At 35.4% G+C, this 16,625-nt stretch overlaps 1 protein-coding gene across 3 annotated transcripts in view; it reads left to right on the forward strand.

The window, feature by feature from the left end:
* The first annotated feature begins 8,435 nt into the window (after positions 1 to 8,435).
* The window catches only part of LOC110378313 (aldehyde dehydrogenase, dimeric NADP-preferring), a 37,599-nt gene continuing 29,409 nt past the window's right edge, over positions 8,436 to 16,625 (forward strand). The window contains exon 1 of one of the 3 annotated variants that reach the window (XM_021337516.3): positions 8,436 to 8,634. In XM_021337516.3, coding sequence (XP_021193191.2) covers positions 8,466 to 8,634 — 169 coding nt within the window. In that variant the 5' untranslated portion in view covers positions 8,436 to 8,465. The remainder of the gene's footprint in view (positions 8,635 to 16,625) is intronic. The other 2 variants (XM_021337517.3, XM_021337515.3) reach the window with 2 other exon arrangements.

Genomic DNA, 16,625 nt, shown 5'->3' on the forward strand with positions numbered 1-16,625 from the left:
TCAAGAGTTGCCCTCGATTTCTCAGGGTTTCCAGATCCTCATCAGAAACTGGTCATCCGAATTGGCATCTTCTTTCTTTATGAAAAGTCTTTAACAATAAAAACTAGCATTGCAACCTGTACAATCCTCTGAAACTGCTTGTCTTTTATATTTTTCAAACGATCCTGGACATTCGTCTCCATGGAATTTTAATAAAATATTTGTATGCAAAGAAACGTCATACCATTCTCCACGATTAAAAACTACTTTGATTCATGTCCGCCACTTTTTACAAAGCGGGTCAGATATGCCCAATGACCTTTAAGACATAATTAGTTATTTTCAATCAGATTTCTGAATGACTATAAAATGTTGTAAATAAATAACTTTAATAAAATAACTTTTACAAGGTACTGGCCTACTATTTTAGTTATATTATAAAATAAAAAAAATATTAGCTATTTTGACTCTCACGAAATTACCATAACTATGATTGTTCTAAACTGAACGGTTGGCGCGAGACTCACTTTTTATCTATACAGGATTTGTACGGAACCCTCGGTGCGCGAGTCCGACTCGCACTTGGCCGGATTATTTACTAAGTAATCCTGAAAATTGACCTTCAAAAAGTACATACGAAATTATTGGTAGTGCAGGATGCCTTTTTGATGAGTTGGTATGAAACATGTTGATTGAATTATACATTCACATTCATAAATTTTGTATTATTTAATCTCTTACCAGACAGGCGAATTATATCTACTTATTTTAAATTCCTAAACAAATGCGGTCGATAGTAACAATTAGCTTATCACGCCGATTTGTGACACAATGGCGTGGACGAATGGCTCGTCCCATTAAAAGGCAATCAAGAAAAATAAAAATAAAATGTACTCGTATGTTTTCATTTTGTAGGGGTGGTCTCAATTCTGTTCTATTTATTGTTTAATTTATAAATAAACATATGTATTACTTATGTCATGTATTGTAAACAGCGTAATTTTTATATGGTTGTAGAATATAAAACCTTCGGTTATCTACTATTTTATTGGATTAAAGATCTTTTAGTACAACTGGCTGATGTTTTTTTTTATTATGCTCCTTGTAAAACACATTTTCCGATCCATAAGAAATTAGGTATAACTGCAAAATATTCTGTTTTAATCACTATACCTATATACACTATTAATAAAACGCGCGCGAGTCATTAATAAAAGTAGGTAATGTTATCAGCAAAAATAACGTTTCTGCGGTTTTAATTATACGACGTTGCTTATTGTTACCAGTGCTACTACTTGCGTATAAATGCGTTTCCCAGTGACTTATGTATGAATTTACGCAGAATACAATACAGCATAAAGCATTGAATTGAATTGAATTTTAAGTTGAGTACCTAAGTATTAAAGTTATTTACATTTCCTTCAGGGCCCTTACGGATTTTCTTGGATCTGTCATATTTTTTTTTTCTGTTCTGAAATTAATGACGAATAATTTTAAAAGTATGATTAATGAGTCATTGTTTAACTTACGCATGACCAAAGTTCGGTTGCAAGTCATAGTAAAACGTAATTTCGGCATAATGTATCATGTCAGTTGATAATGATCATTGCAGAATCACGGCGACCTTTGGTCGAGTTCCTTCAGCTTAGTGACTCAGTTTTGCCACTTAATTATAAGTCGTTATTTTATCACATCTAACATGAGTTTTAATTCGACAAAAATGCAGACTTGAAAGTTAAGACCAAAGACTCCAAACTTTACCTACTAACTATCCCAGCAACTCTAATACTCCATCAAGACTATTACGCTACTATCCTAGCAAACAAGACAACAATATCGTTGACGTTTTTGCTCCTCCTCCAGAAATATCTTATTCTCGAAGCCATGCAAGTTCTAGTTCAAATCCTAATCTTTTCCTTCTCGTCACACTCACAATCCATCCTACAGTTATCTGGAATAGATCGTTCTCGGCGTTCTGAGATCAAAAATGACATAATTGGTGTACTTATTTTTTTATTTTATTTATTTATTTGTTTATATCAGGCAACTAGGGCCCATAGAAAATACAATACATACATAATTAAATTACAATAATTATAAACTAATACATATAAAATAACAATTAGCGACAAAATATCTAGATGTTGACACGAGTTGGCGGTGTCGTGTTCCACTGCGTGGTGTCGCGTAACCTCCCGCGGAATCGCCGGAATACGACACCCTTCGGCCAAAACTGTTCTTGAAATATGTCGAGATGCTGAGTCGGCACACGTACCACAAACGATTTAAAGTTCGTGTTGTGCCTCGGCTCTAACTTCTCGACCCTCAATGTCCAGTTGGTCTTCACTCTTATGTACTCCACGATCTCCTCGACCTTCGTGGAGTGATGTAAGCGCGAAACATACAACTGCGTCGTAGGAATAGCGGGGCGCAGCAGCATGTTCGGACCCGTCAATGCAGTTCCGCATTTATTTCGGCTAGATGGCTTCTTCTTTTTCTTCCTCTCCACCTTGATGAAACCATCTGCATCAGCCGTCCCTTTGCTTGGTTCAAGATGAACCGTGCCCTGGGTTACTTCGGGGAGACTCTGGATTCCCACAGTAGCCTTTAGTATTTCTATCTTTATCATCATGATCATCCTCCCACCCTTATCGCAATTGTATTAGGCCGACCTCAAAGCGTCATGTTTTCTTCTTCCATATTCTTCTATCATCCGTCATCTCACCAGTGACATTCTTTCTAGCGGGTTGACTTTTCAGTATAATAGTTTCAATATTTGGTAGTAGGTACCTACAATACATGTGTTGATGGCAGATTCATTGTGAATCTCAGTATTTCTTCCGACAATATATTAATACTAATAATTTGAGGCTCGTTACCGATATCGGTAATATTAATCAGCTCACCGTACCGTACCGTTACGAAATGATCTCGTAATAGGTAACCGGTAACGCGCGTAACATGGATTTCCTCGTTCCTCGTACAATTATACGGTGTTTAGTAACATAAGCTTTTACTAGGGTTGTTAAAATAAAATCTTAATAGTCTTACTACAAAAACTTAAACATGTGTCAAAAACTTGTCTAAAAAAAGTGTGGCTGCAAAATGGACCTTATTTCAACGTCATAATCTGTCATTTTTTAGACAAATGTTAAAATGACGTTTAAAAGTTTTTGTGGTAAGACGGATAGTATTTACATAGAACTAGCAATGACTCAAGTATGTGATGATCAATACAACGTCAAGTAACCCATACTAAAGAGATAATGTAAATGAACATCATTGAAAAAACAACGAAGGACAGATAGTTATGTTAAAAAGCAGCACGTGTATTTTTTATGGTTTATATATTGTTTACTTCTCTGAATTCCGATTTGTCCAAAAAAAAAATCGTGACCTTGTTACTTATCGTGAACTTGTTACTTATAAAAAAGGTAGTAACAGTATTAAAACACTTTCTCTTTCAACGGTTGATAAAAGAGCGAGATATTTACAAAACCGCAGTTATAATATACGAGGGCGGGTCAATAAGTCCGTGACTTTTTGCATTTCTGACCTCTTTACTGAAAAAGCAACACTACTCCTGTTAACAGGCATCTATCAGGTGACTCCTGACAAAATTTGAACTTGCTGCGTCAGTTAGATTGTGTTTTACAGCTATCTTTATCAGACTACCCAGTAATCTGAGGAAAAAATGGAACAAAGTGAATTTCGTGTGCTCATTAAGCATTATTTTTTGCGAAAAAAAACCATTACCGAAACCAAGGCTAAGCTTGATAAATACTATGGGGACTCCGCACCATTGTTTTCAATCGTAAAAAAGTGGTTTACTGAATTTTGTTGTGGCCGTACAAGCACTGAAGATGCCGAACGCCCTGGACGCCCAGTTGAAGTCTCTTCACCCGAAAAAATCCACGGTATGGTGTTAGCCGACCGAAGATTGAAAGTGCAAGAGATTGTTGAAGCCATAGGGATCTCGCATGGCTCAGTGGTTTCAATTTTGAATGATCACTTGGCATGAGAAAGCTTTTCGCAAGATGGGTGCCGCGTTTGCTCACAGTCGACCACAAACGCAATCGTGTAACAACTTCACAGGAAGGTTTGGCGTTGTTTAATCGCAATATAGAGGAGTTTTTGCGCTGTTTTGTAACAGTGGACGAAACATGGATCCATCACAACACACCAGAGACCAAACAACAGTCAAAACAGTGGGTTTCTAATGTGTGTGTTCTAAACAGTGGGCCGATTTTGAGGACCTCGACAAATCCTATTTTTTGGAAGGGATAAAAAAATTTGAGAAGTGTTGGACAAAGTGTATAGAGCTCAAGGGGGACTAAGTTGAAAAATAAAATGATTTATTTATCAAAAAATCTGTGTTTTATTCCAAAAGTCACGGACTTATTGACCCGCCCTCGTATCATCGTCCGAAAATATGTAAATGCGAATCATTCTAATGAATATGGAAATATTGATGCAACCTGCGTATAATGTAATATTGCGACTGCACATAAATAAAAAATATTTTGTAAGTAACTGAACAATAAATAGGTACTAAATACCTACTATGCTATCTGAAGTATGCAACCATGACATACAAAAAAAAACTCTCAATTTTCATTTCTAATATCTTTGGATTTAAAGGTCGTGATTTTGCAAAATGTCAAGGATCAAAACTCATAGTTCCGTTTATGGTAACAGAACAGTCATAAAAAAAAAAATATGCATTAAAGAGTGTGATTTACCAACCTTCATGGTTTTACATAGGTACTTAATAGAAGGCCATGGGGTAGAAAACCCTTACAAACCATAATCGTGACGTCATATCTCAGTTTACACGAAAACTCAGTTTACAGGTGAAAATGTATGATTAACTCAGTCGTTTTCCATATTTCTGGCAGTGCGGTCAAGACCTTGCCAAAAGAACCCGTCTGAACTGTGAAAGAAAGTGCTAATAAATATATTTTCCAAAGGGAAGCTAAAACTTAAAAAAAGCAGTTTTCCCGCGGTTTCACGAGCTTCCCATGGGAGCCGGGATAAAATATAGCCTATGTTACACGGCAGGAGTGTAGCTTTCCATATGTGAATGAATTATTTCATCAATTCAGTAGTTTCGGAACCTTAACCTTAACAAAGAAATGATTACTTCGTATTTTATTAGGTAGTATAGATTAGTTTTCATACTCCTGCTGAACCTGCTTTCAACAGTTTGTCCGAAGTTATAAGTTATAACGATGCTGTGTAAACTAGTGCAAGTGACAACCCTAACAAATTCAAATACTACGCGTAGTTAGTTATACAATTTAATACTAACTTTTAACACTCGGTCCACCTACAGGACGACTTGATAGTTTTATAAACTGTGGAACGTTTGGGAAGCCTTAAAAAATCATGTCTTACAATGATAGATATTTTATAAACGTCAGGTCAACATTAAATGATTTAAAAAATGTAAGTATTACATCATCTTCTATTTACGAACCAATTTTTTTTTTTTATTTTGATCAACGGGGACAATGCTACCAGCCTATTGCGTGAACTCCGGTTCGCATAAGACGTCATGGCTTACTGTTTTGTTAAATAAGTTGTCAATATGTGTTTTAAAATATTCTCAACCAAAAAAACACATATTAATGTTACGCAATGTTTAACAGTACAATGTGCTTAAGCTTTTGTGAAATAAATATTTTATTATTATTATCTTGTATGTCTCTACCAGATCTCGGGACTATAGAGTCCCGGATTTTTGGGAGGCGAACGTGGGGCCGAAGCCAACACGCTGAAGCCCTTTTGAGACAACTTTAATGAAATGGTGACACAAAACCGACGATTATCCCTGTATACACTATAGAAATGTACCCAAGGACAATCCCCGGTTCTGTGCTAAACTATTGCTAACTATGGATGAAAACTACTTGGGCTATTGTGATGGGATGCTAATGGACTAGGAATGGGGAAACTACGGGAACTATGGCACCTGCCGATAACAATGTAATAAATACACGTAAAAATGGCAGGTGGAGACTCGCCAACTCACTTACTGGGCCCCCGGGAATCAGTCACTGAAAAGCAACAAGAGGGCAACAGGTACATGAGCGGCTGAGAAGGGTGAGGATACCTCGGCGGACTTTAAACGCAGATCACGCGCTCCCTGTGGGTCCAGCATCACCGGCCCACTCGCCACTTACCACGAGGCACCTACCCTCCGAGCATTGCTCTAGCGACTCCACTCTGACCGGCCGGTGAAGGCAAGCCAAGAGGCGGGAGACCTATCCCCCGTCATGCTTCACTCCGGCAAGCCGGACATGGGGGACAGTATACTCTCCCTGGAGCACTCGGATATATAGCCCCGCGGGGTCGCTACTCCCCGTCATCCGCCTCAGATGCCCTGCGGGGCTTATTATTATTATTATTATCTTGTATGTCTCTAACCGACCACGGGACTACAGAATCCCGGATTTTTGGAAGGCGAACGTGGGGCCGAAGCCAACACGCTGAAGCCCTTTTGAGACAACTTTAATGAAATGGCGACACAAAACCGACGATTATCCCTGTATACACTATAGAAATGTACCCAAGGACAATCCCCGGTTCTGTGCTAAACTATTGCTAACTATGGAAGAAAACTACTTGGGCTATTGTGATGGGATGTTAGTGGACTAGGAATGGGAAGACTATGGGAACTATGGCACCTGCCGATAACAATTATTATTATTATAATTGTATGTCTCTTTTTGACCTCGGGACTACAGAGTCCCGGATTTTTGGGAGGCGAACGTGGGGCCGAAGCCAACACGCTGAAGCCCTTTTGAGACAACTTTAATGAAATGATGACACAAAACCGACGATTATCCCTGTATACACTATAGAAATGTACCCAAGGACAATCCTCGGTTCTGTGCTAAACTATTGCTAACTATGGATGAAAACTACTTGGGCTATTATGATGGGATGCTAGTGGACTAGGAATGGGGAAACTACGGGAACTATGGCACCTGCCGATAACAATGTAATAAATACACGTAAAAATGGCAGGTGGAGACTCGCCAACTCACTTACTGGGCCCCCGGGAATCAGTCGCTAAATCGCAACAAGAGGGCAATATTATTATTGACGACACCGTAGTCATAATATTTATCTCTGAATTCCCTTCACGGCTGTTTATATTATGACTTCATGGTTTATACAAAAAAAAACCTTCCTTTAAATCACCTATCTATTAAAAGAACAATTTTTCTTGTTCCATTTCTTATTCTTAAAAAAAATATTCTAATTTTTAATAGTTTTTGAATTTATCCCGAACGTACAACAGATACGATGAAAGACTCTGTAACCTATTTTTCAGATTTTAATTACGTGCCTAGGTTTACTATAATATAGGTAAGTATTGACATAAATTAACAATACGCATAACATAAATGTCAATGCCCCGATGACTATGTATAATGTATTGTTATTGGTTCAAATTATTTAACCGCTAGAAAAACCGGTTCGGCCAAACATCGAACTCGTTATCTTTAACTAATGTCAATGATTTCTGGTTTTCTATGGTTTTAATGGAAAATTTGCCTAAAAAAATTAATATTAATAAGTAATGGAAAATTCATTGAAATCAATGTTGCAAATAGAATTTGTAAATAAGAAGTCAATGCCATCTAAAGTTCGTTAATTACGAATATGATTGATGAATAGAATCGATACTAAAATTAAGTTACCTACACTATTTCGTTAACATAAACATTGTAGTTAGATTTTTTTAAGAGGCTTTATAGATTTTTACAATATACTTACTTTTTATGAGATAAGAGTAAATCATATAGAGTGATTAGTTCTACATCGCAGTCAATGGGAACTTCGCTTAACTTTTATTAATTTCTAACTGCACATGTATTATAGCCTTTTAAATTATACTGGGCCCACAAAAAACTTATCTTTATCAATATTTACATATTATCAGACCCATACTATGTAGATTAATTGTCGTGAAAACTATGCAATATCTTGAAACTCCAAAGTTTATCAATGATTCCGCAGCAGATTATAATAAATTAATACATGTCATTGTCCTATTTTAGTCAAATGATAATCACGTACCATTTATATTGTTGTTCAATGTTTGATATATTTAGTTGCCTTTAAACATTAATTACTGTTGGTATTGTTACTGTTACAGCCTTTTCATTGTCCCACTGCTGGGCACAGGCCTCCTCTCACACGGAGAAGACATTAATATTTGCGATCATATTTGTTTAAAATACATTTCCTAAAACAAACACCAGAGTTCCCATATAATATAAAATCCAAAGTAGGCAATTCAAAGAGCTGCAATTATTTTTTTACAATTGTTCTAAATTCAAATCAAAAGAAATGTCAAATAGTATAGCATAGTAGCATTTGAAAAAAAAAACAAAACACTATTCGGCCTCTATAGAGGCAAAGGTTCAGGCATCCAGCCAGTAGTAAACACTCATTTGTAGCAGTTAGTTGAAATGCCGGCGCCGACGGGGCAAGACGCGAGTGCTAAGGACAGTGACGTGCACGTCATCGATATCGACACTGATGTCGATCAAGTTGTAGCACCAATCGACAAATCTGATATACCAGTGATACACATCGATAAGCCGAAGCAAGTGAACGCGGGCAACATGAATGGGACCAGTAAGTTTTGTTTTTATTTTTGATGCACTTATTTTTATTTTGACAAAACCATTTGAATATGTAACACGCACGGGTGTATCGATATTGTAGTTATCACTTAATTAGCATCTCAATGATACTGCAAAAATATGTGGTAGACGTTTTTATGTTATAGCTGTTAATAAGACACCTTTCAAAGTTCATCGTACGTGGCTCCAGATTATTTTCAAAATATTTTCTAAAAACGCTAAGGGTACCTAACAAGTGAATTTATATTCTACTACCTAGAATCTGAATTTGTTTTGTTGTTTCTTTCAAAGTGTTATAGCTTGTTATAGCGTTTATAGCACGTGAAAAAATATTTGCTATTCCATAAAATTAACAGAAATACAACTTCTAACCAGGTATCTTTTCTTCGGGCTGTTAAACCATCATACTTTTTCGATCCATGGAATGATGACCATTAATATGAAAAAAAAAACAACAATGAACAATTTGTAATAAGTCGGATACATAGTTTTGTACAAAATATCAGACTATGGGAAAATAATAATGATTATCAATTACCCACCAACATTCAATTTTCATGATCATAATAAAAGCAATCAATTAGATTGATCATAATAACGACGTCAAATAGGTACAACAGAATAAATATTTTTGCAGTGGTTTTACTTAAATACTGTCAATGAATTACAAAATCATGGATTTTTTCTTTTGTATTTTTTTCTCCAAATGAACTTAATTTCTACCCATTTGAAGTACTGAACAATATTTCACCAGGATGCAAAATAAACTTCGCGCAAAATAAGCCTTGTAGGCTATTTTATCTTGGTGCGCGAAGTTTATTTCACAGATAGATTTGCTATCTCATACTGAAACAATTTTTCAAACAATAGATACCGTCTATACTATTAGTAGATACAGATTACTGCCAAGTTCATGAAATACTTTCTGCGTAAAACAATAACAAACATCCATAGAAAACATTATGTTTTCTAGGAGTCACCTATAAAATATTGCAAACCCTTCGTTTTTGAAAAGATTGTCTATAGAGTTTCTTGCCGAGTCTTCTCCATAAGACCCACTCTTTGGAACCTAGCTATTGGCGTTTCTTAACCACCTGTAATAGATCTATATGAAATAAAAACCTTTGACTTGATAACAACTACATATACTTATTACAATATGATGTTAATCATATAAAATTAAGTAATTAGCCTAAGGTATGTCTATGTACCTACCTATGCATTGTTGCCTGATAATGAAAAAATACGAATAAAAAAAACACCCAAAGTGCCAATGTATTCTGCGGTCTCTCTATGTAGCATTTTGTTCATCACGCGCTTTACTTCTAATAGTCTTAATTTTACCTTTTTCAGTTATGCATTCGTACCACTTTCAATATTCTTAGCTTTGTGACAAGCAACCATTTTCATTGCACTTTTTTCGAATCGCATGGACCACTCTGTCCACCTCAGTCAATTGTTATGCTGATGCAATATCTTGCATAACTCCAAAATAAAAACAAACAAACAATGCACGTGAAAGTATTTATAAAGATATCAAGTTTACAATTTGTTTGGCAGTCAGTTTGTTTTATTTTATCTGCTTTTACTTATATAACAAGCACAAGACATTCTTTCAAGATGAGCTCAACAGAAGAAAGTGGTAAATAAGTGCGTAATTAAAAATGTCTTGTCTCATCAGCATCTTTATAAAAAATATGGAAGAATGTCTCAGTCCACTGTAAAAGGTACTCTTTGGTCATTAAGCCTTACGACATTATGTTTCTATAGTCTAGGCCAGGCAAGCATGAATATTTTTTATTTATCAAAGACTTAAGCGCCGAAGTCCATAAGGTACATCTTCTCATGGAACGGCACAACTAAGTTTCTACCGGCTAACCCCAAAATTCTGCTCCATCTGCATCGAGGTAAGCCTCGAGAGTCAATTTACAAAAACGGTCAAATTACAATATAAAATTTCTTATGTTAAGCGTTAATAAAATCATTTCATTTTTTTCTGTTTATTTTGAGCCATCACCAAATCTAGATGTGTCTCAAACGCGGATCATTGAAAATCGAGCGCAGTAGCAACAACAAGTGCTCAAATCGCGAACACGAGATTGTTTGTAGACTTAATATCGTTGTTTTATTAACACGGAGACGTGACAACTGTTGACACACGCCCATCCTGTCTATATGATATACGTGTTGTGTTTCACTAATGTTTTCACGAAGTCTGTAGTTTTAAGTTAATGGAGGTTTGTTGAGCTTTATGTATCGCGTTATGGCGTATTGTTAAGTGTTTGTAATTTTGTTTGCTGTTAAAAAAATATTAAATGCCTTTGCTCCTCATTTGATGTCCAGTCATCTGTTAATAAAACTGAGATCTAAAAACATGAAAGTCTTAATAAAAAAATAAGAATTTTCCATGTTGGTCTTTGGGTAATACCAAACATATGTACAAAAATCCTCCTTTTTGTAAAATCTGATATTTTTTTACCGAAAGGTTTTTTGACCAAGCAGTTTATTTTAATTTATTTATAATTTATGTTAGATTTATTGTTTAACATTTTCCTTAACCAGAACTAATATTAGCATATTAACGCCCAATATCCAAATAATAAAGGAGCAAAAAAATGTTCATATCCCCACGTGATCGAACGTGACCTTTAGTTATGATCAGGTATATAAAAAAACTAGATTTTTTGCTAATAAGATCCACACCTGCAATTACCGATAAAGCATAATTCCTAACAAGTTTTTAAATCATTTTTGCTCAAATATCACTTATATAATGTATTTTAAATTCATAACATACGGACTTCGCAATATTTTGTTGAGAAAAAATGCTCCTCTGGCTCGATAAACATAAATATCGATGATGTGGACAACACATCCTTATTCTGTTTATTTGATGTCAAAAACAATGATATATTACATAGGCATAATTTTCGTCGCCTTTATGTTATTATGGAAACATTATACTTATTTTATTTCCGATTTATATGAATAATTATACTGTTTTGATTTATCATTTAGGGCCGACGATAATAGTTTTTTTTTTCACTTTTTTCTAGGAAGGTAAGTCACTCTGTAATAGGCTACACTCGGAAAAATTCGGCTTTAGCTTGTCTTTGGTTAATGTACTGGCTAAAATAAAAAAAATAAAATACAAATCAGACAGTGGTTAAAAAAACAATCAAAAAAAATATTCAGCTTTTTACAAAACAAGGATATGCTTATTGCTTATTCTTCGTGCAAAATATGTGTTTTGCGGCCACCAGTTAATAGGCACTGATAGCTCTTTCTACATCAATACTAAAATTAGTTCATCGATAGTCGATACATGGTGTGACAAATGAGGTGTCTTGTCTATGATATATTGTCTGTGAAGTTGTAATGCTTTAATATTACCTGCATGATGTAATCCCAGTGTTCATATGTTCATATCGTTGAATGAGTAAACAAAGCTTAAAAAACTGGAGCTAAACAAATTGCGGCTAATGGCCTCGAATCTTTTCAAACTCAACATCATCATCATCATTCTCCTGCCATTAATCTTTGGGGTCGGCGCAGCATGTTTTTTCTTTCCGTATTCAAACAAGCCGACCCCAACATAGTTGGGAAAAGGCTCAGAAGATGATGACTCAAAACTGTAAATGCATTTGAAACAAAGAAATAAAGTTACATGACCTACATTTTATACAAGACAAACCTATCGGCCTACAAGAAACATTCTTGCATCGAACGACGCAACGAATAGAAGCCGTCGCGACGGCTTCTATTCTTAGATTATATGCTATTCTGACCGATAAATGCACTATGGAGTTATCAACACATATCTTTATACTGTTGCTGAGTGTCAATAAACTCATTGAATGACTTACTTATCTTCCTATCTAAGAAGGTACGTATCGATGCATATTCTTTTGTTTCTTTAACAATGCATCGTCAGGGTCAATGTTTTTTTATAATCGTGTGTCATAAAGTATTTAATATCTTTTACGCATTTAAAAAACATAAAAGCCTTAAGCTTAGCTAAAAAGACTAGGCGTCACAACGATTCCGTGTGAAAGAAAAACCAATTTTCGTGGCCCAGGTACTGTTCCTTATTTAGGTAGCCTTTTATGCAATATTCTTTGTTCGGTCTGTAGAATAAAGAAAATACCTGTATCAATATTTTTTTAAATACCAGCAGTTTATACTGATCCCGTTGTATGTATGTCGGAGCACAGATATACTTACTCGAGACACAATTGATTTTCTATTGTTTTGTAATTAGCGACTTACATGAGGTAAACGGAATTATCATAAGTACCTACGGTAGCTTGTACGTTTACTGCGGAATTTGTAAACCATGTTTCCAGTTACGAGTGAAAACATTTACGGTTGCCTTTTCATAACATTACTACTGTTTTCCTTTCAGACAAGAAGTCTTAAAAAAACATAATACGTATAAACAGAACTCAAAAAGACGTAACGATAGAAAACCATCAAATAGTACAGTAAACTGCACATTAGTGGTCACTGTCATGCACCTTAACTACGAGTAATAAGTACGATTTTCCTATATAACTATTACCACTGACCTAAAGTTGACTGTACATGAATAATAGTTATTAAACAAATTATTCTTTTTGTATAAAAAAATATGGTCAGAATACCTTAAATATATATGAAAATTAAAATCGCATGACGACCTCGGACTACATTAAATATTAAAAACGTATAAATATTTGCTGTACTAATTTAAATTAACAGAACATAGCAACTACATATAACTGTTCAAAGTAAATATTGGAATAGTCAAAAGCAAACACTAATTATGCAGGACAGGATAATGATTAGCTTTTCGCGAATAAAACCTAGCAATTATCGCAGTCATTAAAAATGTTACGAAGCTGATTTTACGGTTTTCATAATGTTTAGTTTTCTTCTAACGTAATTCGCCACATCAATATCACAAAATAATACATGTCGTGGCGTATTTGACGCTTCTTTGCTGGGTAAGTTTCTTTTTCATACAGTAAAAGGTGGCTGAAAAAGATTTAGCTATTTTCTCTTTAACTGTTAGTCAGGGTTAAGATTGTTCTACATATTATAGCTAATTACCATTTTATAGCTACTTTGTGCATGCCTGAAATATATTTGATAAATTATACATTTTGGTAACTGTAAATTCATAGATGTGTGAAAAACCTACCTATGTGTCACTAATTTTCATTCTACCAAAATTTCGCAAAACTAATAGAAAATATTAGTTAGGCAAATATAACATCGTAAAGTCATAGTCCTTTTGAGGACAATGTTTTATCATTTTCAGTCGCAAAACATAGGGCTTTTTCTCAAACCTTCATTGTTAACGGTCCGTATGATAACAACAACAATAATTAACTGACTGTAACTATTTAAGCCATTGAAATATTTATTCAGTTACGTAAGTGTGAACTATAGACATTAAGAAGGTCACTAAATAAATAAACACACATAAATAAAAACATTTATAACAAACTTGAAGCTTAACAAAAACTTTAATTAGCATATGCCTTAAGAGTTCAGCATGTCGATTCTATAAAATATCACAACTCACTTCGACATCACTCTCACTTCGACTTCGATCTAAAGGTAGAATTCCGTGGACGCGACAATAGTCAACCTATGAAAATGTATGGCACCGTTGCCGAGGCCCGTGACAGTCGCGCGCGGCCGACGAATTTCGTAAGCTGCTCGCGGCATTGTCAACAATTTAATTCTGGTTTTACTAAAATTCTATAGATGTTATTAAGCGCTAGACCATGTTGAGAAGCGTACGGCCGCCAGCGGCTCACGAAATTCGTCGTCCGCGCGCGACTGTCGCGGCCCTCGGCAGCGATGCCATACATTTTCATAGGTTGACTTTTGTCGCGCGCGGCTGCGACAATCGCGACCCACGGAATTCTACCTTAAAGTTTCGTGATTGACATTGTCAAACTACACTAGCGCTACACTATCGAGCGTGTTGACAAGTTGAACTAAATTAAAGTCGAGATTTTGACAGATCTGCCAAAATCTGTCTATCTATAGGGAGGTAGGGGAGAAATGGGCAGTTGGAGACATGATCAAATCAGATTAAAGGGGGTCCTTTTATTCTGATTTGATCATAGTTTTATTGGGTAGTTTACGTTACCGACTGGTAACGGTGTTCATCCATAGACTATCTGTCATTTCTGTGAGTTGTCAAGAACAAACACTCGTAAAAGTACTTAAATATTTTGTTGCGGTTTCGGATCGTTATAAAGAGAAAACTAATGAAAGGTATGTGTATTTTCTATTATTAATGATTGATTGTCAAAATCTCCAGTTACGATTATAGTAAGTCGATGCAATCCACACCTATTATACCTCTAGAAGAGGTACTACAGCAATAGTTTATGGGCCCCACGTTTTTATTTTAGTCTAATATGACCGGGACCACCTACGTAGGTTGACAGGTAAGTAACTATTTTTTATTTTCTAGTTTTCAGTGCACATAAGATAAAACCGTTTTACTTAAGTTTTTTTACCGATTTTTTTTATAAACTAAGTCAAAGTGTCCAATGCTCCCTATGGTAGGGAGGCTTGGACATACCATGTAATGTATAATTTGTAAATTTTTGTTCTTCTTCTTCAGTGATAATTTTTGAGGTTATATATCTGCGCTAAAAATCCTTTATAGAATCTTGTTTCAGGTACCGTTGCCAACTTGATCTAGGGACTCCATATTTATCAGCTGTTAATTTTATTTTTTAACCTTTTGATACCTCTTATATTGCTCGTTATATTAAATCTTTAGGAATTTCCCGTCGCAAACCAGTCTTTTTAACCCCCGACGCAAAAACGACGGGGTGTTATAAGTTTGACGTGTCTGTGTGTGTGTGTGTGTATGTGGCATCGTAGCTCCCAAACGGATGATCCGATTGTAATGCGGTTTTTTTTGTTTAAAAGGAATGTCATTCGGGAGTGTTCTTAGCTATGTTTGGTGGAAATCGGTTCAGGTCTTCAAGGTCATCAGCTCGTTTGTTAGGTGTGATAGGAATGTTACACGCTCAGTTTACTTGCAAGCATATGTGGGATCTAAAATTTGAAATACTAATGTCTTCTGGAACCATTGAGCTGGTCTGCTGTTAGGACACGAAGATAGGTAACCCTGAACTGCCTTTTAGTAAACCCATCGAGTTTGGGCTCGTTTAATTTGTCTTGACTAGTTTTCTTCATGTTTCTAATTGACGAGAACCTAATTCTGGAAATGGGATGTGGCGGATGAAACCCTAGAATGATATATAACCCCGGATCAACAAAGGTCCATCTTTATTTTTTCTCAATCTGTGCAATTCTCCCAGAGCCAGTTTGTCATGAGGATTGTTAAACAGCTTCCTTTGGCTGAGATCGCATTAGCGAACCCATCATAAAAAGAAGGAAACATTAAGGAGCTCCTTTAAAAAACCATGAAATAAAATAAAATTATAAATTAAAAAAAACCCCCGACCCAAAAAAGTACGCAATTATTATGACAAAATGTTATAAACGATAAACCCTATAAAAAGCAAAAAGTAACTTTAAACACTACGTAAGTACCAACTAAAGCATGTCAGACTAAACAAAATTTTGACGTGTCGACGGTTTTATTTAAACCGTTTAAATATCTCGTAATGTTGAAACTGATTGTAATTTTTAGGATAGCTCTTTGATTTTATCTAGCCAAACATAAGAAATGGCAATAAAAGTTGATTATCTGTAAAATCTGATTTTTTATGCAATAAATGTGAAAAAGTGCCCATCCCTCCCCTACCTCCCCTAAAGTATGAAATGACATTACGAATCGAAGTGAAATGCGAGTTGTTGATCGAGTTTTATAGAATCCCAATACTGGTTCATGACACGTTATTTGCAGGTTTTTTTTATTTATTTACGAGGATTTTTTCCGTACCGTGAAACTGGATAAAAAGTAGCCTATAGCCTTCCTCGATAAATGGGTTATCTAATAAT

The sequence above is a fragment of the Helicoverpa armigera genome, chromosome 15 (genome assembly GCF_030705265.1).
Source record: "Helicoverpa armigera isolate CAAS_96S chromosome 15, ASM3070526v1, whole genome shotgun sequence".
Lineage (NCBI taxonomy): Eukaryota > Metazoa > Arthropoda > Insecta > Lepidoptera > Noctuidae > Helicoverpa > Helicoverpa armigera.